The sequence below is a fragment of the Bos indicus genome, chromosome 2 (genome assembly GCF_029378745.1).
Source record: "Bos indicus isolate NIAB-ARS_2022 breed Sahiwal x Tharparkar chromosome 2, NIAB-ARS_B.indTharparkar_mat_pri_1.0, whole genome shotgun sequence".
NCBI classification, from domain to species: domain Eukaryota; kingdom Metazoa; phylum Chordata; class Mammalia; order Artiodactyla; family Bovidae; genus Bos; species Bos indicus.
This window is the reverse complement of record NC_091761.1, coordinates 90,506,189-90,532,464: the sequence shown is the minus strand read 5'-3', so window position 1 is coordinate 90,532,464 and position 26,276 is coordinate 90,506,189. Positions and strand designations below refer to the sequence as shown.

At 45.7% G+C, this 26,276-nt stretch overlaps 1 protein-coding gene across 1 annotated transcript; it reads right to left on the bottom strand.

The window, feature by feature from the left end:
• Positions 1 to 854: 854 nt before the first annotated feature.
• Positions 855 to 6,235, bottom strand: FZD7 (frizzled class receptor 7). Its single transcript, XM_019975159.2, has one exon. The coding sequence runs from the start codon at positions 5,399 to 5,401 to the stop codon at positions 3,677 to 3,679; it is 1,725 nt and encodes a 574-aa protein (XP_019830718.1). The 5' UTR covers positions 5,402 to 6,235; the 3' UTR covers positions 855 to 3,676.
• Positions 6,236 to 26,276: the final 20,041 nt, after the last annotated feature.

Genomic DNA, 26,276 nt, shown 5'->3' with positions numbered 1-26,276 from the left:
AATTAAAACAAAAACAGAAACTGTTTCTGTTGAGCTTTAGAAGTGCAGAAATTTAGAGCTGAGGGAGGACAGGAGAAACAGCAGCGTCCTGTCTGTTGCTGTGATGGCTGCGGAGAATGAGTGGACTCTAGACAGACACCTGAATTAAAGTGGGGAAAAAAAGAATCTGGTGAAGCATGAAAATGGAAGTCTTTAGAATGCCTTTATCATTTCCCTGAGGGACTGTTGAATATCAAAGCGCCTGGATAGTGAAGGCTTCTTCGTCTAATCTGATTCCAAAGTTAGCCTCCCCGGCAAGAGGAAAGAATAGTTTCAGTGGCTTCTGAGGCCATGCCGGGGTCAGGCGTGGAGTCTATTACTGCTGGAGCTGCTGAGTCACTGCCACCTCGGGGAATCACTTGACCTCCAGCTCAGTTGACCTAGAAGGGAGAGTGAAGCCTACAGCCAGGGAGGCTCCCAGAGCAAGGCTCCCATTATAATCTCTGGAATCAACTACAGACCTTCCAGTCACCTGAACCCAAAGGATTTAAGCCCTAACAATTCAAATAAGGGGCCTTAGAATCAGTAAAAAAAAAAAAAAAAACAACATTCATAGCATTCTCCCCAAGGAAAATATCTCCAGAAAAGTGGACCAAAAATATCTAGTCCTCTTTCAAATATGGACTCCATGCCTGAAGGGTAGTAAAAACATGGATCAGATAGCACCTCTCTAAAAGAGATGCTTATTCTGTACCTTCAGTAAATGATTCAGGGCAGGATGTGAAAACGCTTAGGGGTGTCTGTGCCCCAGGGTGGTGGGAAGAGAGGCAGGAAGCAACAACAACAGAAAAAAAAAAAAAAAAATTAAAGGACAGTTAAGGCATTCATTAAACTCTGTATTTTAAAAGGCAAGGAAAAAAGACCTTCATATATATAACATCTTCTTTTCAGTTCAGTTCAGTCGCTCAATCGTGTCTGACTCTTTGCGACCCCATGAATCGAAGCACGCCAGGCCTCCCTGTCCATCACCAACTCCTGGAGTTCACTCAGACTCACGTCCATCGAGTCAGTGATGCCATCCAGCCATCTCATCCTCTGTTGTCCCCTTCTCCTCTTGCCCCCAATCCCTCCCAGCATCAGGGTCTTTTCCAATGAGTCAATTCTTCACATGAGGTGGCCAAAGTACTGGAGTTTCAGCTTTAGCATCATTCCTTCCAAAGAAATCCCAGGGCTGATCTCCTTCAGAATGGACTGGTTGGATCTCCTTGCAGTCCAAGGGACTCTCAAGAGTCTTCTCCAACACCACAGTTCAAAAGCATCAATTCTTCGGCACTCAGCTTTCTTCACAGTCCAACTCTCACATCCATACATGACCATAGGAAAAACCATAGCCTTGACTAGACAGACCTTTGTTGGCAAAGTAATATCTCCGCTTTTCAATATGCTATCTAGATTGGTCATAACCTTCCTTCCAAGGAGTAAGTGTCTTCTTTTATGAGGGACATATTCAGTGGGTGTCCCTCCATACCATCTTTCCATAATACAAAATTCTGTTCTTTGGCTTATATAGGAACTATAAACTAAATAAACGTTCACTTTGTATTTAAAAAAAAAATTTATTTGTGATCTGTACATGTGATAAAGTGGGGCTTCCTTGTAGACTTTAAAAGGCAAAACAAAACAAAAATTCAAAGTAAAAATGTATAAATACAATATATATTTTCTTACAAAAATGGAAGATTTACAAAATATACATACTGCACTCGTCTCTATTTTACAAATTTCACATGCAAGAGATATAACACAAAAGATGCCAAAAACTGTGTAGTGGGCGTTTTAAAAATCTGACAAATGAGACAGTTTTGGAGGTTTAAGAAACATAAGGTCAATGTTAAACTTTAATATAAAAAGCAGCTTCACTCAACTGAACATTACATGTATAAAGCAACTTGTACTCTCGTAGTACCCTCTATGATTTAAAAACTGTTTCAAACAGCATTTAAAGACCGTTTTGAGAAACAGGATAGTGTTGCTGGATTGGAAGGTGATGTCAAAGGTGGAGTAAAGGTTAGCTCCCATGATTCTCTGTTCAGCTTTAGACCATTATGCAAAGGAATTGGAGTTCTATTATAGAGGGAAAAAAAGTACATGATTTAAGATTAATAAATTTAAGTCATCCAGCACATTTCAAAGAACTCCAGACTTACTTTGAAGTTTACCTTCTTTTAACGACTTTCCTTAAAAATGGGGCCCATGGTTTGAACTGTCCTCTTCACTCACTGTCATTTCTGCAGGTCACCTCCCCACCCAGCCACACAAAGACAGGGTCAGCATACACATGATATTTTATAAACGGATTTATGGAACAAAGAAAACAGGACAAAATGCTCCTTTGACTTTTAAAAAAATTTAACGTTCCTTTATTATGAGGCTAAAGGCATTATGCTTCTCCTTTTATCTTAGAGGATTCAAATTGGAAGGAAAAAAAAAATCGAAAAACAAAACCTAAATGCAGGTTTAAGGGAAGAAAAAGAAAATGAAGGGAGAGATTTCCCTGAATGTTTTAACAGAGCCTGTTGGATCATGTGTTCTGAATTAAATTTACTTAAACACAGCAAAACCCCTTGCATTTCCTTTAGCCAAGTCAGTACCTCTGACAGAAAGGGGTATGGAAGCACAGCGCCCTTCACTTTTCCTTAAAAAGGAATGTTTATTACAACCAAATTAACATCCAAAGGGAAACCTCAGATTTGCGCTGCTTTGCCTATAAAAGTTGCTGTCTTCACAGTTGTGCCTTTCCACAGGGAGACACTTGTTTCCTCTTTTGTCTCTTACAACAAAGACAAGGGGAAAAAAATGCATTCCTGTTTTGAAAAGCAACAAGTCATCACTTCTTTTCAGGATATTAAACCAAATAAAACAGCCTTCTTTCTTCTGCCTGCTTCCCCAGAAAATAAAAAAGTAGTAGAAATACCTACTACTAGCCTCCTTTTCCTTGTTGCAAAATGTTGTCATTTCTTTTTGCATCCTCACATCAGGATTCTAGGAGGCAGGCCTCCCAAGACTTCAAAATGCTTATTTTACAAGACTTGAAAGGAGTAGAGGAAGAAAAACAGGCGGGGAGGAGGCAGAGGTGGAGACTGTAATGTCTGACCCTGGAAATTAACCCATCTGGGCTCCAGTTTGGCCCCAGTGAAAAGAGATTATGGTTTGACCACCGCTTGACAAGGACACTGCAGGGAGTCCTCCCTTTTCCCAACAAAGCGGCGGCCGCAGATAGCTGTACCTTTCACCCGGGCCTCACAGGAGTGAGGACAGGCCACTTGTCTTGCATCAGGGGAATCGCTCACAGTCCCAGTTCGGCCCAGAGCCGGGAAGAACTCACAGCAACCTTCTGATCTCAATCTTTTTCGACAGGCCCAGGGCGGCCCGTACCGCACATGATTAACGTCACTGTTAACATCACCAGCATCATCCTGCAAGTCTTTGCCAGAAGTCTTTTCATCCAAACCGTCTTTCCACCCAGGCCTCTTTTCCCAACCCACATATATCTACATATATCTTCTCATTTCCAGGTCACTTCTCACTGGAGCGGAAGGAGGTTCCAGAAACAAGTCCCCCCACCCCGCAGTTCTTTCCCTACCGCCCCTTTCCCACCCCCGGCGGCGGGAAGGAAGGGTGGGGGAGGGGCCGGGGTTCATACCGCAGTCTCCCCCTTGCTGCTGTGGCTGAGTCTGTGGTAGAAGCGGCGCCACGACTGCAGGGTCTTGCCCGACCAGATCCAGAAGCCAGTGGTGATGCCGACGATCATGGTCATCAGGTACTTGATCATGAAGACGGTGAAGTCGGGGCTCATGGGCGGGAAGTGGCCGGGCGGGCAGGGCACCGCGTAGCTCTTGCACGTCTGCAGGAGCCAGGTGCGTTCCCAGTGTTCGCGGAAGGCCTGCTCATAGAAGTAGCAGGCCAGAACGATGGTGGCCGGCACCGTGTAGAGCACGCTGAAAACGCCGATGCGCACCATCAGCTTCTCCAGCTTCTCGGTCTTGGTGCCGTCGTGCTTCATGATGGTGCGGATGCGGAAGAGAGACACGAAGCCCGCCAGCAGGAAGGACGTGCCGATGAAGAGGTAGACGAACAGGGGCGCCAGCACGAAGCCCCGCAGCGCGTCCACGCTGGACAGGCCCACATAGCACACCCCGCTGAGCAGGTCCCCGTCCACCTGGCCCATAGCCAGGATGGTGATGGTCTTGACAGCGGGCACAGCCCAGGCGGCCAGGTGGAAGTACTGCGAGTTGGCCTCAATGGCCTCGTGGCCCCACTTCATGCCGGCCGCCAGGAACCAAGTGAGCGACAAGATGACCCACCAGATGGAACTGGCCATGCCGAAGAAGTAGAGCACCATGAAGAGGATTGTGCAGCCCTCCTTCTTGGTGCCCTGCGCCACCGTGCGGTAGCCGTCGTCGGAGAAGCGCTCCACGCACACCGCGCGGTCCTCCAGCAGGAAGCCGGCCACGTGCGCCACGGCCACCATGAAGTAGCAGCCCGACAGGAAGATGATGGGCCGCTCCGGGTAGCTGAACCGCCGCATGTCCACTAGGTAGGTGAGCACGGTGAAGAGAGTCGAGGCGCAGCACAGCACAGACCACACGCCCACCCAGAGGCGGGCGAAGCGCCTCTCCTCCTCCTTAAAGTACATAAGGCCGTTGGCGCGGCCCGGCTCGCAAGGGGCGCCGCAGTCGCGCTCGCCCAGGAAGCGGTAGCCCAGGTAGGGGGGTACCTTGAGCTGGCGGGGGCACGAGAAGGGGAAAGCGGAGCGGCCCCGGCCGTCAGCGGCCCCCGGAGGCAGCGCGGTGAAGGGCAGGTCGGGCAGGTAGGGTGCGGTAGGGTAGGCGGTGGGGCCGCCGCCCGCGCCCCCGGAGCCGTCCGACGTGTTTTGGCCCACGCAGATCTCGCCAGCGCCGTGCACGGGGAAGTTTTCGCAACGCAGCCGCTCAGGCCATTGGAAACCGAACTTGTTCATGAGTGCCTCACAGCCCTGGCGGGCACGCTCGCACAGAGAGCGGCACGGAGGGATGGCCTTGTCGAGCACTGTACACACGGGTGCGTACATGGAGCAGAGGAAGAAGCGCAGCTCGGGTGAACACTGCACCTTCACCAGCGGGTAGAACTGGTGCACCTCGAGGCCCGCTTCCTCTTGGTTCGTGTGACCCAGCAGGTTGGGCAGGATGGTCTGGTTGTAGGCGATGTCCGTGCACAGGGGGATGGAGATGGGCTGGCAGAAGCCGTGGTCTGGCACTGAGATGCCCTTCTCTCCGTGGTACGGCTGCGCCCCGGCGCCCGCGGGCAGTGAGCCCAGCAGCGCCAGCACCACGGTGCAAAGGTCCAGAGGCAAGCGCGACGCCGCCGCGCGGGAGCCCCGCATCGCCGGCCGCGGGTGCAGCGGCACTCTCAGCCCGAGAAATGCGACCAGGCAGCCGGGAGCGGCTGGGATCCGGGGAGGCGCCGCTGCGCCGGGCGCATGAGAGTCCTCCAGGCGCCGGGGCTGGGCCGTGGGCGGCGCGGAACAGAGGGCGCTGCAGCTGGGGTGCTCGCGCCACGGGGGCGCCGCCGCCTCCGCCCAGCACTGGCGCAGCCGCCTGGGGTCCAAACTCGTCTCCCTGGGCTGGGGGCGCAGATGGGGGGGCCGCCTTCTCCTCTCGATGCGACGTAACGGTGCGGCTTTTTCTGCGGCGAGAAGCAACAAGCGTCTCCGGTTACCCTTCAAAGTTTGCCCAAGTCTCCTGACTCACTGAGCTCAATAAGGCGCGCGCCCCCCTACACACCAAGTCTGGCCCCCGGCAAGCGAGAGCCCGGCGCCGCCGCTTGCTAGCCAAAGCCGCCGCCTCAACGGTGCTGCTCCGCCTTCTCTCCTCGAGGCTCGGCTCGCCGCCGCCGCCGCCGCCTCCTCCTCCTCCTTCGCCTCCTTCTCCGCTCCTCGCTCCTTCTTCAGCCCCAAAAGCTTGGCTCCAACTTTCAGCCAAACGGCTGATTCTCGCTCTGAGTCCGATCGGCGTCTTGGAGCCAAGAGCTCGGCGAGTTCTTTTAAGAAATCCAGTCACACTGCGTCCGAAGCTGCGAGGTCCTGGTGCCCGCGGCCTGGCCCTGGCCTCTCCAGCCCCGCGCAACTCTGAGCGGTGAGGGAGCGCTGCCCGCCGGGAGGGAGCGCAGAGTAACGCCTTGGAGCCGCGCAACTCTACAGAAGAAGCGTCGGGCTCTCAGGGTTCCGGACCGCCCCGCCCCCTCCCCTCCCCCCATTCACAAACCACTCCGGGGGCGGGCCCTCGAGCTCCAGGGAGGCCCAATAGCAGCCTTTGTTTTCTGTGTGACTGCCTTCGGATTGGGTGGAAGTCGGAAGGGGCGGGCGAGGGAACGCGAGAGGCTAGGTCTGCGGAGCTCTGGGCGGATTCCTGAGGGGAGGGGCAGGGGGCTGGGAGGGAAAAGTTAAGAAAAACTTTTACCCTGAATTCACTAGGGGGAGGGGGTAGAGAAGCGCATCAGAAAGGGAATTTGCTTCAAAGATTTGTTCCTCTTCCGGGTACACTAAAATACACATTCCTGAACAGAAGGGCACACCGGGCAGAGCTTTTGCATGGAGAGCCTGAGAATAAGAGTACTGCCTCCGCGGAGAGAGACGTGACCCCGAGTCGTGTTTAGCCCTCCTTGGGCTGAAAATGCTGGGTTTGGCGGGGGCCTTTTAGGTAGCAGGATCCTAAATGTGGGGTTCGGAATGGGGCAAGAAATGGGTGCGCCTCGCGGATTGCTTTTCTCTCCGCACACTCAGACCACGTGAAGCCACAATCCCCGCTCACCCCCTCTCCGGGTTGTAAAAAAGAGGAGGGGCCGAGGCCGAAGAGAAGTAGGAGTCTGGCAGAGGGGGCCGGCTTAAGGCAGGAGGAAGTGTCGACCCCTCCAAGGGGACAGGGCCGACGAGCGGCGGGCGCGGGGGACCCAGGCATCAGGCCACCCTGCCCGCACGTACGGCCCAGAGTCTAGGGATTTGGTATAGCTTTAGTGAAGTCATAAGAAAACTAGTGCGGGAAATTATTGTAAAAAAACCTGCGGCCGAGTGCCCAGGAACACTGTACAGGTTTACAGCGAGTATTTAATTGCCCTATTTTCTTTAGTTCTGCGGCGTGTGGCCCTTGGGAGTCCCACCTTCGTCGCGGAAGCAATGATTCGATTCTTGGAATCTGCGTAGAAAAGTTTTAATGCGTATTAGAAACCAAAGGCATTTGCTAATTAAAGAGTTTTCAAAACACAAAGAGAAGTACTTCTTGTTCTCGGGTAGCGTTTTCTGATTGGCAAGCGTTCTTTTGTTCTCGATCAAATCTTCGCCCCGCTGAAGGCACTGGGCCTTGGCGCGCGCTCTCTGGTTACTCCCGGCGAAATCAGAAGTTACAGCGGGTGGAGGTGGGGGATGTTACTACCCTCCCACCGGACTGAGAGGAATAGCATGAATTCCCATGGAATTTCCATGCTAAGCAAGGAAAAATCTTCTCTGTGACATTCCCTCTACCTCCCCCCGCCTCCCCCCCTACCCCCGCGCTATCCTTTGCCTTAAAAAACGTTACTCCTGGCCTGGCCCTTCCTCCTGCCAGCTCAGTTCCAGGCGCTAGAGCCCTGAGGGATTCTGATCAGGATGCATGTTTGCAGAAGTTAGAAGTTGCTGCCTCTGCTGCCCCCGGTGAGCCTCTTCTCCAGCAAGAAAAGACTAATCCTGAAACCGAAGACAATTAATTGGGTTCCCTTCCATAGGAGACTTTGGCCTCCTCTGTTTTTCTTTTATTTATTTTCTATTACTGGTTTATGGGGAATCTGTTCTTGCACTTCACAGTTCTTTGTCCTCCACTCTTGTTAATGGGTCTGGAAGGCTGAATCATTTAGGTCAAGGTAGGGTGTCAGACTGCTCACATTCTCCATCCGGTCCTCAACAGGAATCCTCGTCTTTTTTCTTCCAAAGGATCAGTTTTCCCTTCACACCCAGGACTTTTTTTTTCTTCTTTTCTTTTCTTTTGGGCAATCTGCCTCAAGGTAATATGAAAGATTAATAATATTTTCTTTAAACATATTTCCTTCTCTCTTTGTATTTTTTCAAGGGCTCCTCTTTTTCTTTCTAAATTATTATTCTTATCACCTAACATTGGGGAGCCTTGATATTGATTGCATTGAAAGATGCTGTTTAAAGACAATGCAGCTTCTTTGCTTTGTCATTTAAAATGTGTGTATGGTGGGGGGTTGGAAATCCTTTTTTCTCTCTGTGAGCTCCAGGATGTTCTCCTTTCCTAAATCAAATTTTCATGCTTATTCATCAGGCCACTGATCTAAGTCATCTTTGCTTATTGAGGGAGAAATTGCAAGCACTGTCATCTAATAAAATGAAAACCGACAGGATAAAATACTGTCTTAAATACAACTAAACCAATTTAGTTATGAGCTTCTTCTCCTCATAGCCTCAGACAGCTGCCTGATGAGGTAATAAGGATAATTCTTTTTTTAAGAGGGGAAAAAATAGCCATTTAAAAATTCAAGGGACAAATGAAATATTTTTTAAAACAATCTGTGTATTAGATGCAGAAAACCCATCCCCATTTATCTTGATGAACTGTATCACAGATGAGAGTCTTGCTCTGACTCAGGTAGACAAGCGCAAAAAACAGAGAAGCAAAGGCCAATTTTGGGGGGAGTGTTTTGTGTTTTTTAGGAGGATTAAAAAAAAAAAAAACACTCCAAAATTATCTGGAAAATAAAAATTCACTGTTTATGAGAGAGGTGTGGTAGCTTTCTGTGCCTTACCTGACATAGCATGCTGATTTCAAGGAGCTAAGGAATAACAGGGAATAGTTCAGAAAAGTAAGCTCACTGTGTAGGGGGCTAAATAGTCTGTTTTAGGCTCTGTGATGGATGTAGTAACATTGGTTCACATCTGTTTAGAATCAATTTAATTGTCTTTTCCAAGTAACACCTTCCACACCCAACTCCCAAAGCCACTAACTGGTATCTTCCTTGGAAAGCTAAGGGTGGAAAATTTTCTAACCGTCTGCTGCAAAACTTCCAATTGTCTCTGCCCTTTAAAACAACAAAAGCTTTTATTTCTTCACATCATAGTCATGTGGTTCCATAGAAAAGTGATGCTATTCATTGGCTCCAGTTATTTAAATATTACTTATCTTGGCCAAGTCCCAGGTTTATCTAGTTGAATTTCATTCTGATGTCAGGCCAGATTTGAAAATGGCCACCTTCGTAGTGCCACAATCCTGTGGTTGTAGTGAAACTCCAGCTTCAGGAATTACTCATGCAAGACCAGAAAGGGCAGCTTTTAGCATATGCTTTCTGGCCTCTCTTTTACCAGACAATTTGTGACTTTATAACATTGAGGATTTGTGATTACCAATGGCCAGGTTGCCTTTGGCTTCTTTTCACTTTAGTTGGGAGTGTTGGATCATTCAAAAAATGGAACATTTTGATCCCTAAGGCAGACTTTCAGGTATTAATGCAAGTTAGAAATGTCTAGATTGAATTAGGAGAATTAGAGGGGGGCCATGCTGAATTCTTCTAGACCCTACAAGTGGAGGTGGTTTGTGTGGCAGATTCAGTGATTGTGTCTATTCCACCATTTTCCTTGCTGGTTGAGGACTGTATTAGTTATCTGTAGTTGTATAACACATCACTCCCTAACACAACAGGTTAAAACAACAAATATTCAATATCTCACAGTTTCTCTGTGTTAGGCAATCTGGATATGCTTAGCTTGATCCTCTAGCTTGGGGTCTCTCACAAGACTGCATCAGGATGTGGTCAGGGCTGCAGTTATTTCAAGGCTCGATTGAAGGAAGATCCACTTCCAAGCTCATAACAAGGCTTTTGGCAGGCCTCAGCTTCTTTTATAAAAAAAAAAAAAACTTTTTATTTTGTATGGGTATAGTTGATTAACAAACACTGTTGTGATAGTTTCAGATGAACAGCAAAAGGGACTCAGCCATACCTATGCATGTATCCATCCATTCTCCTCCAAACTCCCCTCCAATCCAGGCTGCCATATAACACTGAGAGGAGTTCCATATGCTATACAGTAAGTCCTTGTTACCTATTTTAAATATAGCAGTGTGTACAGGTCCATCCCAAACTCCCTAACTATCTCTTCCCCCCATTCTTCCCCCCAGCAACCATAATTTTGTTCTCTAAGCCTATGAGTCTCTTTTTGTTTTGTATGTTCATTTGTATCATTTTTTTTTTTTTTAGATTCCACATATAAGGGATGTCATACAGTGCTTCTTCTTCTCTGATTTACTTGACTCAGTATGATAGTCTCTAGGTCCATCCATGTTGCTGCAAATGGCATTATTTCATTCTTTTTAATGGTTGAGTGATATTCTGTCATGCATGTGTACCAAATCTTCTTTCTAGTTGTTGGCCAGAGACATGGGTCCCTTACAGTGTTCACCTCTCATGTGGCCCACTTTGACTCCTGCCTCCCCTCCCCTGCCCCGAGATGGAAGTCATGGTCTTTTTGTAATCTAATCTTGGAAGTGACATCCTCTCAATTTTGCCTTACTCCATGCATTAGAAGCAAGAAACTAGGTCTATCCACAATCAAAGGGTAGTAGGGATTCCTCTAGAATGTGAAAACCCATTAGAGGGTGAGCCATTGTAGAGATGGTTCACCACTAGGGTTATTTATTCCTTCCCAAAGTATTATGGAGATAATGCCTCAGAGAAAAACAACTCTTGGGTCTCTGACTTTGGAGTGTTCAGAGAAAGGGTCACAGATAACATGAGTTGGTTGATTATAATGCCACTTGCATCTGCTGAAGTCGGAACAGAATCCTAATTCTGGTCAACTGTTTTTTCAAACACATGTCTTTGGTCTAGAAGGAGAAAGAATATGGGACAGTTGATTAATACAAGGCTATCAGCAGCCCTGCAGAAAAACCTCCAAGTTCAGAAGGTAGCCATTCTGGGGAGTCAGATTGGTACTCAAGGACCAAAGGCTTCCCTGGTGGCCCAGATGGTAAAGAATCTGCCTGCAATGTGGGAGACCTGGCTTTGAGCCCTGGTTGGGAAGATCCCCTGAAGGAGGGCATGGCAACCCACTCCAGTTTTCTTTCAGGAGAATCCCCAGGACAGAGGAGCTTGGCGGACTACAGTCCACGGGGTCACAAAGAGTTGCATACCATTGAGCGACTAAGCACAGCACAACACACACCAAGGACTTGGATCAAGTCTGTAGAGAGACTTTGGCTATTTGGGTTGTGAGGTTAAAGCATCACTGGTAATTGTTTTGTTGTTATTTAGTCCCTAAATCGTGTCTGACTCTTTGCAATCCCATGGACTATATAGCCCACCAGGTTCCTCTCTCCATGGGATTTTCCAGACAAGAATTTACCCATGTCTTTATGCCAGTTTGGACAATAATGATGTGTGGGAAGGGTGGCAGAAGTGGTTAGTACAGCCTAGGTTAGTTCTGCTTTTCACCATTTGATTTCCTGTGCTGCCTCAGGCGTCACTTAACATCCCTAGCTCTCCAGGGTGTTGTGAGAAATAATGAGATAATATTTGCAAAATGCTTGTAATCTATGGGCAAAAAATCATGAGGGCAGAATCCTGGTTTAGTTATATGGATGCAAATCATAGATATAAAATAAAAGAGCAAGTTAAGTGCATATTTTCTGGTGCTGGCTTTTTGTTGAGGTTGTGATTTTTTTACAGTAGTGTGCTGGGAAGTGTCTACCAACTAGCCCTCTAGGGAAAAAAACCCCTGACCGATGTACATTTGCCAATTTCCATGGTGTAAATACTGATACCATGGCTAATTTCATGTCACATAATATCACTGGACTTGGAGTTTGGAAAAGATACACATAATCAGCTCTCACAAGTCCCTGAGTACTGATCCTGTCACACCACTGGATTTGTAGGACTTATTCTGTTCAGATGATTTTGAGCATCAGAAATAGTTATATTTTTAATAGAATGACAACCATTTATAAGATACCAGTTGCTTTAGGTACACTAACTCAAATTTTATAACAATGCTTCACAGTTCCAAGTATAAGCTCCTTTTTATAGACTCAAAGCTTGGACTAAAACCTGGTCTATATAACATTTTTCACTTCACATTGCACTGCTACTTGATGTCTTCATGGCAAATTTCACTAATATTGGTCCTTTTGTTTCAAAAGGATCAAAAGCCATCCCCAAATTTAGAGATGTCCCAGAATTTCTAGGCTTGGGTTATCAAGCCCAGATTGGTGATGACCCCCTGAATATTATACCTATACAGGTTTCAAACCCACTTGGTAATGACCACTACTTTTTTCTAATTTTCCAAGGAGCAATTTAATTCCCATCACTGAAACTGCACCAGTGAGTTTCTAGATTAGGAGATGTCAGTGCTCTGCCCCAGCCCACGAGGGCAGATGGAAAATTTGACAGGGTACCAGGCCTTCCCATTTTGGCAGGCCAGGACAGTCAGCAGAGAGCTAGGAAAAGCTGCAAGAACAATTGCTCACAGTAGTAATAAAAGCCCCAGTGCCTTCTAGAAAAGTGAAGATGAGAGCTAGAGCAGTGGATCTCAAAACTGGCTGGTCATCAGCACCACCTAAAGAATTTTTCCAAAAGTTTGGGCCCCACCTCAGACATGTTGAGTCAGAATCTCTGGCGTTGGACTTGGGATTTAATTTTTAAAAGCTCATCAGGTGATTCTTTTGAATTAGTCAGATACGAGAACCTCTGACCCAGACTCATATTGCAAAGCAATGTATTGTGTTGCTCATGGCTCATAGAAGGTCTTTGGCCTTGCATAGAGTCCTCCTTACTCTACATGATGATGTTTTGAACTGAAGGATGAAATAATGAGGATGAGATATGTGGGGGGTGTGTGTGTGTGTGTGTGCGCGCGCGTGTGTGTGTGCGTGCGCATGTGCACGCAGAAAGAGAAAACGCAGGGGCGGGGGAGGGGTGTTGTTGGTTGATTGGTTGCAGGGTGTGATGTTGGGCCTGAGATCTCATTTATGAAGCTCAATGAGTTCCCAGTGGCTATTCTAAAAGGTAACAGCTTCTATTCCCAACAGTTAATTCATAGCATTTCCTCAGATGATGTTGCCATCCGTGTACCTTATACCACATTAACCCTCCCCTCAGATGACTGAGCCAGGAATAGGCAAGCATCTGACCTAGCCATGAGGTTGTCTGGCATGAGACCTCTGTCCAACAAATATGCCCACTGGCCACCCAATCAGATCCTTTCATTTGGGGAATCTGAGTGTAAAACATATTGGCAAAGAGCTGAGAAACATTCAGTGAGAAAGGAATGAGCAGAAACCAGGAAACAGAGTTGTTTCCTAGCTCCTTACCTTGGAATTCCACTATCCCCATTAATGAAGTCACCTGCCTCTCTGCCTGCTCTAGCAACTAGAGAGACCCTTTCTAACCATAGTGCTGGGGTTTGCAAAAGGGTGAAAACACAGATCTCTTCTGGCTTTCTCCTGGGGCATGGGCCCATAGCTTTTGGAAGGCTGACCTCCAAGTATCAGCACCAACCCAGGAGAGGCATCCATTCAGGCTTGACTAACAAGGCTCAGTCTTGCAGTCACCTTCATCTTGCTCAATGGCCTGAGTAAAGCATTTGAAAAGATACTTCCTAGGACTGCAGTTGTCATTGAGTTGACTCAATTGAATGCTTGCAAAAGTGTTTCAAGATAGGAATTATCTATAAAGGCACAGGAAACCTCTTTCTTCTGAGTTATTATAAGAAAGAGAAATGCTCTAAAATCAGATCAAATTGCCAACATCTGTTGGACATAGAAAAAGCAAGAGCATTCCAGAAAAACATCTACTTCTGCTTTATTGACTATGCCAAAGCCTTTGACTGTGTGGATCACAATAAACTGTGGAATATTCTTAAAGAGATGGGAATACCAGACCACCTTACCTGCCTCCTGAGAAATCTGTATACAGGTCAAGAAGCAACCATTAGAACCAGAATGGAACAATGGACTGGTTCAAAATTGGGAAAGGAGTATGTCAAGGCTGTATATAGTCACTCTGCTTATTTAACTTCTATGCAGAGTACCTCATGCAAAATGCCAGGTTGGATGAAGCACAAGCTGGAATCAAGATTTCCGGGAGAAATATCAATAACCTCAGATATGCAGATGACATCACGCTTATGGCAGAAAGTGAAGAGGAACTGAAAAGCCTGTTGATGAAGGTGAAAGAGAAGAGTGAAAAAGCTGGCTTAAAATTCAACATTCAAAAAGATTGTAGCATCTGGTCCCATCACTTCATGGCAAATAGATGGAGAAACAATGGAAACGGTGAGAAACTATTTTCTTAGGCTCCAAAATCATTGCAGATGCAGACTGCAGCCATGAAATTAAAAGACGTTTGCTTTTTGGAAGAAAAGCTATGACCAACCTAGACAGCATATTAAAAAGCAGAGACATTACTTTGCCAACAAAAGTCTGGCTAGTCAAAGCTATGGTTTTTCCAGTAGTCATGTATGGATGTGAGAGTTGGACCATAAAGACAGGTTACCATCGAAGAACTGATGCTTTTGAACTGTGGTGTTGGAGAAGGCTCTTGAGAGTCCCTTGGACTGCAAGGAGATCAAACCAGTCAATCCTAAAGGAGATCAGTCCTGAGTATCCATTGGAAGGACTGATGATGAAGCTGAAGCTCCAGTCCTTTGGCCACCTGATGCAAAGAAATGACTCTTTGGAAAAGACCCTGATGCTGGGAAAGATTGAAGGCAGGAGGAGAAGGGGATGACAGAGGATGAGATGGTTGGATGGCAACACCAACTCGATAGACATGAGTTTGAGCAAGCTCTGGGAGTTGGCGATAGACAGGGAGGCCTGGTGTGCTGCAGTCCATGGGGTCTCAAAGAGTTGGATACGACTGAGTGACTGAACTGAGCTGAACTGAAAATATATAAAGTCCTTAGCATGGTGCAGATGCTGCTAATTGCTCCTCAATATATGTTTTTCCTTTCTTTCACGGTAGTGGAGGCCCCAGACATATGACCACTTGGAATAAAGACCCCATATAAAAACCTCCCTTGGGTCCTTCCATTAAGTTCTGGCCAGTGGAATATCAGCTGTGTGTGTGCAACAACACAGCTGGAACTGTGTCCCCTCCCCTGAAAGGCTGGAACTCTGGAGGCTATTATAGACCATGAAGTGACCTTGAAAAGGAGAAAAAGATAGAAGGAGCGTGGTCCCTAGCACTGTGGTGGACTATACCAGCCTATGATGAACTCCCTCGGGATTCTCCAATATGAGATCAAAATAAACTTATGTCTTGTTTAAGCCAGTGTTATTTTAGGATTTCTTATGCCTCTCAGCCAAGCCTAATTCTAATACATCTCATATCTCCTAATTCTAATATATCTCATATCTCCTAATTCTAATATATCTCATATCTCCTGATTCTAATATATCTCATCACATAGTAGGTACTCATCAAATGTCAGTTTCCTTCACCGTCTTTCTCTGAAGGTTCTATAGCTCTTTTGATGTTACTTCTATTCTCTCTTCTCTTTTAGGGCCTATCTTATACCACGTATTCATCTCAAAGGTCCTTGAGAAGAGAAACGATGTCTTATTTTTCTGTTTTGCCTTTCATAAGGTTCCATTTATTGAATCAAATTGAGTGGGATTGAGTCAGATGAAGTTAAGTGAAAAAAAAATTTTTTAAACCTCTAAGTTGCAGAAATACAGGGTTGTGAAAGACTAGCTAAGGACACAAGATCTGGGGATCATGACAGACCACAAGCTAAACATGGGTCGACAGTGAAATGTTTTAAATTGAACATGCTTTGGGATACATGAACCAAATTAAGTGACATGAAGGCAGCAGCAGAAACAGTAGTAATTAGAACAAGTTGAAAGGGAGATCCTCAAAGGGGAGGTGGCCATGGCGGGTGGGGGTGGTTAGTGGTGGAGAAATTTAATAATTAAAAAAATCTACTTTAAAAAAACAAAACTAGTTCCTGAGTCCTACCCCAGAGAATCTACTTAAAATCTCCCATGTGCCCTGGAATGTACAGCTGGGATCCCAAACAGTTGAGAAGACTAGGTGAGAATGTTTGGTTGTTTCACTTGGAAAAATATAGGAAGTCATTTAACTGTCTTCCCGAGTCTAGGGACACTCGTTTTAGGATTTCTCTTTCCAGAGTATCAAACACAGGAGAAAGCCTTCAGTTACAGCTAAGGAAATGAAAGGAATTCCCCGGGTCTTGATCCAGCCACTAACCGCCTTGGCCTTGAGCGAATCGGTTAACCTCCGTGGGCCCGTGTCTTCATTGATAAGGCCAGGAAGCTGGGCTCTGTGATCTGGCCCAAGGAGAGCCTTAGGCTTCTTTGGGGTTCCTCCCCTGGGCCACGACTTCTCACAATAGGGGCTTTGTCGTGTATTCTGTGGAAGTGACCCTCGAAGCCAAGCCAGCCTCTTCTCAGCTCCTGACGGAGTGGCACAGAGCAGCCCCTTCGCTGTGCCCGACGTGTGCCCTGAAGGCGAGCGCGCGGTCTGAGAGCGCCCTTGAGGGCCACTTACCCACCGCTTTTCTTCTCGTTCACATTTCCACTTACTCCCTTCCGCCTCTCCCTGCCCCTCCTTCCTATTGTAAAATAGTACTTTAAGCTCTCGAGCCAGGCTCTTCAATTAAGGTGTAGACAAAGTGGTTTGACTCCACTTGATTAAAAACGCTGTGAATGGAAGAGAACACAAACCTCAAAACATTTGCTTTTCAAAGCCGGGGAACAGGGGGGTGGGGGTGGGGGTGGGGGGCGCGGCGCGGAGGAGAAACTGTGACGGGATCTCGAATTTGCCAGATGTCAGTTTAAAGGCACCTAAAGAATTCCTAAGCCTTTGTTTACCAAATCCTCTCTCTACTGGGTCAGAAACTCACTGCAGCCGGAGCCTGTGGCCCCTTGCAGGAGGGGCCACCGAAAGGCCAAAATCGGTTGGTCAGGGGCCAGGGGGTTGGGGGAAGGTATTTGATTTTTGTTTCTTCCCCTGTCTTAATTATCTGGGGCTGCCCTTCGAGAAATGGTCCTCTTTGCATTGAGAAATTAACTCTTAATCGCCACAAATGAGGGCAATCAACCCATTTACTAAATAAACACAGATCATTGCAGACTGGCTGCCCCTCTTTGTGATTTAATTTGAGAACAGCTTCACCTGAGGGAGGAGCCGAGGCGTGGCTGGGTCCGAGCGACCTGGCAGGGTCCCTAAGGGAGGGTGGCAGGTTGAAGAGATGGTTAGGAGAGGTTGGAGGGAGCTTGAGAAGGCTTTGAGGTTTCCTTTCCCTGTGTAAATTGAAGTCCCTCCCTGGTTTGGGTCTTACCTTCTGAGTTTATTTGGGGCCTTCCGTTAAATGGTGTTAATTTTGGCTTTCAAAGTGTGAAGTTGGTAAAAGCAACTTTTATTAGAATGCTGGCTATCAGAAATCTTGGGGGGAGGGGAACAGAGAAGCCCTTTATTTCTTAGCTAACTCTCTCATTCATGTGTTGAGGAATCTCTCCTTGCTTTTAATCCCCCTTCTCAGTCAGCAGTTACTTTGTTTTTAAGTGGTCACAGACGTTTATTCAAGTCCTGGGTAGTTACACTGCAGTCAGATGCTGGTGTACATGATTGAATGAATGAAAAAAAAAAAAAATGAAAGTTGCTCAGTCCCCTGTCTGGCTCTTTGCAAGCTCATGGACTATATATAGTCCATGGAATTCTCCAGGCTAGAATACTGGAGTGGGTAGCCTTTCCCTTCTCCAGGGGATCTTCCCAACCCAGGGATCAAACCCAGGCCTCCCACATTGCAGGTGGATTCTTTACTAGCTGAGCCACCAGGGAAGTAAGGCACCTCTTAAAGGATGAAATAAAATCCCATGGCCTTCATTTATTTTAAAAAATATGTGTTTATATATATTTACAGATTACAGTGTGTTAGGCACTGCTTGGAGAAGGCAATAGCACCCCACTCCGGTACTCTTGCCTGGAAAATCCCATGGACGGAAGAGCCTGGTCGGCTGCAGTCCATGGGGTCGCTAAGAGTCGAACACGACTGAGCGACTTCACTTTCACTTTTCACTTTCATGCATTGGAGAAGGAAATGGCAACCTACTCCAGTGTTCTTGCCTGGAGAATCCCAGGAACGGAGGAGCCTGGTGGGCTGCCGTCTATGGGGTCGCACAGAGTCGACACTACTGAAGCAACTTAGCAGCAGCAGCAGGCACTGCTGGTAAGGTAATGAATGTATCCCTGCCATCATGGAATTAATAATCTTTTTAAAAACTGAAGTATAGTTGATTTACAATGTTGTGTTAATTTCTGCTCTATAGCAAGCTGACTCAGCTATATTTATATATATATGCTTATACATATATATGTGACTCAGTTATATATATATACATGTCTTTATGTACGTACATATGTATATATAACTTCCCCCACCCTCCCTTGCTATACAGCAGAAATTAACACAACATTGTAAATCAGCTATACTTCAATTTTTAAAAAGATTATTAATTCCATAATATACATATGCTTTTTTAAAATATTATTTTCCATTGTGGTTTACCATAGGATATTAACTGTATTTCCTTGTGCTATGCACAAGGACCTTGTTATCTGTTCTGTATATACTCCAAGCTTCCACTTCATCCCTCCCCTACAGAAAAAGTCTGTTCTCTATGTCTGTGAGTCCATTTCTTTTTCGCAGATAAGTTCATTTTTGTTGTATTTTAGATTCCAAATATTATAATGTATTTATTTTTGTCTTTCTGACTTACTTCACTTAGTATGATACTCTCTAGTTCCACCCATATTGCTGCATTCTTTTTTGTGGATGAATAGTATTCCATTGTATATACATACCACATCTTTATCCATTCGTTTGTTGATGAACCTTTAGATTGTTTCTGTGTCTTGGCTATTGTGAATAGTGCTACAATGAACATAGGGGTGGCATGTATCCTTTTGAACTATAGTTTTGTCTGGTTATATGCCCAGGAGTGGGATTGCTGGATCATATGGTAGCTCTATTTTTAATTTTTTAAGGAATTTCTATACTGTTCTTTTTAATAGCTGCACCAATTTATGTTCCCACCAATAGTGTAGGAGGGTTCCCTTTTCTCCACACCTTCTCTAGCATTTCTTGTTTGTAGACTTCTTTGATGATGGTTGTTCTGACTGGTGTGAGGTGGCACCTCATTCTAGTTTTGACTTGCATTTCTCTAATAATTAGCATTATTGAGCATCTTTTCATGTGCCTGTTGGCCATCTCTATGCCTTCCTTAGATAGATGTCGATTTAGTTCTTTGGAATTAATAATCTTGATGAACAAATGAATTGGCTTTTTGTGATGACATTGAGTTTGTATCAAAATTATAAGGGGAGTCTGGCACTGAACTAGGAGCCAGCCCATCCTGTGACTAAAAAGGAGAGACTGAACTGGAGAATGGTTTGAGGGATTTATTTTTCAGAAAGGACATCAGAGTTCAGTAATTTTTCTCTTTCATTTTACAGATGAGAAAACTGAAGCCCAAGATGGTGGATTGAATTGTCTAAGGGTTCAGAGAATGACAAAACTAGAATTCACATGTTTGGGCTCTTGGGCCCTGTGATTTAATCTAAGAACTTTGCATATGATGACCTGACTTTACCTATCTATTTATCAACTATCTATTTATTTATCTCTGCTTCATGCTGACCTCACATTGGAAATGACTTGTGGGCGCTCCAGAGTGAAAGGTCACAGGTGACTGGCGAAGCGAGGGGCCTCAGGCTGGCTTGTGCCGAGAGTTGCACAGGGTGCTCGTGACGCGTCTGCTCTGCTTATGGGCCACAGTCTGAGCTGAGCCCCCACAGCTGTGCTGTGTCAGGAAGGTGCTGGAAAGGGGGCTGCAGAAACTACTGTGGAGCCAGCTGGACCCCACAGTCAGGGGAGGGGCTTGGGGCAGCTCCTGCTGGCTCTTTGAGCTGGGGAGAGGACTGTTGGCCCATTCCTGTGGCCTCCAGCAGACTTGTGAAGAGCTGCTACCAAAATGGAGGAGTTTTGAAAACAGCCCAGGAGGTGGGAGAGGAAACATTTAGAGAAGAAATAAACAAAAGAGGCGACAGACTTCTCACTCTAGCAAAAGGGGCTTTGGCTTACCTGTGAAACTTCACTCCTCCTCTTCCCCTGGCCCAAAATTTATCAAGCTAGTCCACTGCTCCCAGAGATGACTCATTGTTTTAAAGCCTTAGTTCTGAAGACCATATTGGTCCTGCTGTGTCTTAGCACCCAGTGTTGACGATACCCTGGCTTAAATTCCAGCCGAACAGTTAAGACAAAGCCAACTGACAGACTCCAGTGTCTGGTATTAGTCGTATCGTTACTATGTTTATTAACAGCTAATGTTTATCAAAGGCTTACCATGCCAGGCATTGCGCTAAACCCTTAACTGGCACCGTCTCCTTGAATCTTTGTCCTCACGACAGCCCTTTGAGATGGTGACTATTTATTGGGCCCATTTTATAGATGGGGAAACCAACGTAAAGAGAAGTCCAAAATCACACAGTTGGTGGATAAAAGAACAGGACTTTGAACCTAGTTTTCACTTGGAAGGAAAAAAAAAAAAAAAAAACTAGTGGGAAGGAAAGTAGTAAAGGGAAGAAGTTGACTCTGCTTCTAAGCACCTAAGTATGTCTGGCCTGGAGAAAGCCCCAGAAAGCAAACAGACAGAGTGAGCACATGTTTTTTATGGAAGCTTCCTTGAGGATGTGTTTCTATCTAAATACCCGCTTTGCAGCCAGCTGTCCAAGAGGACATCACAAGAACAGGACATTCTTGGGATACTGGGTCACTGTAAGGTCTATAGGATGCTGGGCCTCCCCCAAGGGCCAGATCACATTTTTCACTCTGCTAGGGGGAGTGATGAAGTAGTTTTCCCATTAATTATTCTGGAAGTTCTTATATTTGTTGTGGTGGGGACTTCTCTTTCTTTGGAGATGCAGTTTGAAAGTAATGGTTGAGAGCAGAGGTTTTGTAGATTTAAATCCTTATTCAGGGACCTCCCTAGTGGTCCATTGGCTAAGGAGGGGGCCCAGGTTTGATCCCTGGTCAGGGAACTAGGTCCCGCATGCTGCAACTAAGGATTCTGCATGTAGCAACAAAGACCGAAGATCCTGGGTGCCGCAGCAAATACCCAGCACAGCCAAATAAATACATAAAATAAATATTTTTTAAAATGCATGTTCAGCAGTTTGTTATTTTGTGGCTTTGGACAATCTGCTTACTGCTGTGGGTTTCAGTTTCCTCATCTGTAAAATGGTGATAATACAAACACCTGCTTCACAGGATTATGAAGATCAAATGAGATAATGCAGTGACCTTAGTGTCTGGCATGTTGTAAATGTTCAATAAAGGGTAATTATTATGGTTCTTTAATGGTTTTAAAGAGATCTAGGTCTAGGCAGAGGGGGGTTAAAGTTTCTGGTTTCTCAGAAGGCCACCAGCATCCTCTATGTTCAATTGAGAATGAGAATACTGTAGAAACGGCAGGGTCAAGGAAAAGTCGTTTCCCATTGAGTATTTTGAGTATTCCAGTGAATTAATAAGCTGCCGAGAAGGATATTTGAAAGTTGTGCTGCAGACCACAGCAGCTACCAAAGAGAAGGTTTTCTTTTCCAAATGTGGATGCCTACAACCCATAGAAAAAAGATATTTTGGGCATCCCATGTTTATTTCTACCCATGTCCTTTTTAGGCAGAGGGCTTTCAGAACCAAGAACTGTGCTAAGTACAAGTGAAAGGGAAAAAAATTTATTTTTCATTCCTAGGCAATATGTACGTAGTTTATCAACATGATCACAATCTTTAGAGAAACTAAACTTTAATGGAAAATGCGAAAACAATTTAAGTGGTACATTTTTTGCCATACTTTATATTCTTGTCCTGCCCATTTATTTTAGAGTATAAACCAATCTAAAATGCCCTACAGAGCATTTTAATTTTACAGAGCCTGTGGAACATGGCCCATTTTTCAAATGGAAGGGTCAGAGGCAGTTATTTGCTAACACAGCAAGCCCCAGGCAGGCAGATTTGCGTCCCAGCCATATTTGTGTTTCCCTAGAGGCTTTGCATGAGGTGAGTGCTTAATAAAATTGGTTGAATAAATAAGTTTTGTTTTCTACCTTTCTTTCCCCTCTGCAGTTCAATTTGTTGGTTTAAAAAATTTTCCTCATCACAATTTCCGAAAGTTTAAACACTAAGGTTTGTGTTACATATGTAGGTATGTAAAATAACAATTAATTACAAAATGCTGTTTTATGTTGTAGCTAGTGAAAAATGGTGACCTCTCTTTTACTACTTGTATAAACCAGTAAGAGCCTTGAGAACCCAAAGGCTTAGAACACTATCTTACTGCTTAAAGACTCTTTTGATAAGCCTTAAAAACACATACACACACACACACACAAACCCTCACAATTGCCAGAAAGTCTAATGTGTTTTTATCTGCATTTTTTGGAGAGGCTAAATAACTTGCCCAAGATCATAGACTTAGTGAGTTTTAGGGCAGGATTTGCACCTGGGCAGTCTGGCTTTAGAAATGGAGGCATTGCTTAATCACACTGACAAATGGGAGGAGGTGTGTGTGTTGCTGGCCATCAGGCAGTTCTGGCTGGAGAGATCTCACTCCTCCTTGAACTCCAGGGAGACAGGGGTCTCTAAAAGGGTTCCCTTCCATTTTTCTGACAGCTTTAATTGTTAAAAAGTCCTTCATTATATTGAACTGAAATCTGCCTCTCCAAGGCTTCCATTGATCTTCACAGTATAAATTTAATCCCTCTCCCACACAGCCGCTCCTCAGATATGTGCATGCCGCCCTTCCCCCCCACCTCCTCCTCTGGCCTGTTGGTGGGAACATTGGAAATAGACCCTCTCAAGATTCCAGGCCCCCAGAGTGGCTGAGGCCAAGGGGAGGCCGGACAGGGCTTATGCAGGAGGCGGAATATGAAATCAGGTATTGTAAATAGCTCTTAGGCAATGTTTAGAATAGTGGGCAGGGAATTCCCTAGGAACCAGCTAAGGATGGCTCATCATCCTTGAATTATACACTTCCCTGTAACACAGACATTGCTATAAGATGTAATTGGGACCGAAAGTGGTGAGCGCAGTGGAATAGCAATGACTTGAGCCCTCTCATTTGTAGCTGAGTCTTTATTTCAGCCTAGATGGGGTTCAGTGGGAGAGAAAACCAGACGCACAAAATTGGTGAGGACGAGACCAAAAAAGACAGTGTACTGGGGAGGGGCCTGAACGGGGATACAGAGAAGGTTGCTCAGGAGGGATGATTACATGATTCCTGGTGGATTGGAAATGGCAGAAAACCCTTGCTAAGTGCAAAGGATATATGAATACCCTGGCCAGAGAGCCAGAAATGCTGATTAAAAAATATTCTGTCCCCTCCATTAATTACATTGTAGAAATAAAAACGCATGTGTATACTAGGGGTGGGTGTAGTGTACAGCAATGGGGACCAGCTCCACTGGGCAAGCTCAGTCCAGAGGAATGAAGGAGAAGCACCTCTGGGCAGCTGTTTCTAGCTGTCTCCAACCCATGCCCCCACCCACCTTTGGCTAGCCTATGGTGCCTGATGAATGGATGGCTTTTTCTTGTGTAATCACATGGCTGAATATCTCTAAATGGTCACCAAAGATGTGATAGTCCCAGAGTGCTGTGGAACCCCAGACTTGATCAGAACTGAGATCCTTTGAAGAGGCAACAAAGATAGCCAACCAAAAAGACATCTTCACTGCCTCCAGATGCATGTGTTCAATTCTTCCATCCCATACTGTGCGTACTGGGTGCTGTGCTAGGTGCTTGTGTTTGTATACATACATACGCTGTATGTATCTACACATACAATGATAAACAGGACCAGCACAGACCCTGAGTCACGCCACTCAAGCTTCTTGGGTACCTACTGTGAGCAAGGCTCTGGGCTAGCCTGAGTTGCTTTGGAGGCTGTGAAGGTTCCATCCTCTTTTTAGAGCTTTTGGGAAAAAAACATGGAGGGTGGAATTCTGTGCTGTTGGAATAATGATGTTTCTGGGAGCAGGAAGATTGGACATGGAGACTGCCCAGGCTGGCTGTCTTCTTGGAGGTGTGAGGTCTGCTGGGTTCCTTGGAGGAGGCGTACTTACAGGACCTCCTGGCCCCTTCCCCCTGTCAGTTTTTACATCTGTCTTATGGAGACAAATTCCCCTTTGTCTAAATTTTGGATATCGTCCTCTTTAATGGAGTGGAGTAAGGCTAGCAATGCCAGCGTTCCTTGGAATCTGAAGCCAAGCCTTTGAGCAGATAGGCATTCTCAGTCTCTCAGCATCACCCAGCGATTAACATAACATGACACCAGGCCCATCGAGATAAAGATCGTAATGGCCACAATGGCTTCCCTTTCTTCCCTCAGCCCTTTATTGCTCTGCACGGTATGCTTACTTCCAGCAGGGAAGAGTTTATAAGCGTGGGGCTAGGCAAGCCCGTTCGGCAGGCAGCTCCCCGCAAGGCTTGTGCGAGGGCTCCAGGGACAGAGATGCGTTTCCCTTTAATAAGCTTCTCACACTACATTAAAGATAAAAGGGGAAGGGAAATATTTATATTCTGACAAAGCAGCTCTTCCCTTCAGGCTCTTGTTTTATTTATTAACTTGCTCTGTCCCTCTCCCAGTTTTTCTGTTGCAGAGGCTAGGCGTTTCCTCTCCTTCTCCCCTTTAGTCATTAGTTTTGCAGGTGAGTGACAGTGACAGCGGGACTTTAGCATCGTTGTCAAAGAGATGAGGTTTGTATGTGGGTGCCCTTCCCAGGTGACACAAACAGCTGTTCCTCCACCGTCCTAGGAGCACCGCCCCCCACCACCCTTATCACATAGCGCTTGAATGGCATCGCACTGGTTAAGTTACATCATTTGAAACGGTTCTGTGTCAGTCCAGCAAATGGTTTAGAGATACAGCAACCCAGACCCGTGACTGCCTACACCTGGGACTTCTTCAACCTTTTGTTGACACACATTTCCTTCTCTCACTGAGGCAATCTCTTAAGGGTGCATACTTTCTCCAGCTAATCTGTCCAAAGCCAATAAAACACAGGTATGCTATTTTGAATTTCGATTCAACACTTGTGCAATGATTATTTTTAAAGTCTCAGACCACCTATTGTTCAAAGCCTATGTTAGTTTGTGAAGGAGTTAATCCTCTGAACACCGCTCCCCACCCCCCCCCACCCCCCAGAAGTCGCCTAGATGAGTAGTCAGGAGGAGGATGTGTGGGGGGCTATTTTAGGCTCTGCTCAGTGGGCCTGTATGATACTTGGAGTATTCATCCTGTCTTCCAAGTATGAGCTCTTTTATAGTTAGGTAATGACATTTTAAAAAAATGACACATAATCATCAATTAAAAATTTAAAGTACAAGGACAACAAAGAATGACCTACCTACCTACTTGTGGACAAGCAATATAGGGTGATGGCTAAGAGCGTGGACTTTTGAGCCTGAAGTCTTGAGTTTGACTCTTAGCTCCTCCAGTTACTACTTGTGCCATGATAGGAAGCATCTCTATGTTTGTTTCCTCATCTGTAAAATGGGGGTGATGATCGTATCTACCCTTTAAGAATCTTATAAGTATCAAGTATGTAGATGCATATAAAGCACTTAACATGGTGCTTCACACAGTGTAGTAAAGGTAATATGTTCTTTCCGCTATCTTTCCATGCTGCCATAATGATGTGCATGAATGTCCTGGCTGATGCTCTCAAGAGTATCATCAATGCTGAAAAGAGAAGCAAATGCCAGGTGATTATTAGGCCATGCTCCAAAGTCATTGTCAGGTTTCTAACTGAGATGATGAAGCATGGTTGCATTGGAGAATCTGAAATCATCAATGATCACAGGGCTGGGAAAATTGCTGTGAACCTCACAGGCAGGCTAAGTAACTGTGGAGTGATCAGCCCCAGATTTGATGTGTGACTCAAAGATCTAGAATAATGGCACAATAACCTGTACCCCTCCCATCAGTTTGGTTTCACTGTACTGACAACCTCAGCTGGCATCATGGACTGTGAAAACACACAGGAGGGAAAATCCTTGGATTCTTTTTCTAGGGATGTAATACATACATGCAAATAAAATGCCTCAGAGGAAGCAGTGACAGATTTTATTCTCTTGGGTTTCAAAATCACTTCTGATGGTGACTGAAACCATGAAATTAAGACACTTGCTTCTTGGAA

What these genes read in the sequence shown, in the direction of transcription:
- FZD7 (XM_019975159.2), bottom strand. Translation starts at nt 5,401, where the DNA reads ATGCGGGGCTCCCGCGCGGCGGCGTCGCGCTTGCCTCTGGACCTTTGC.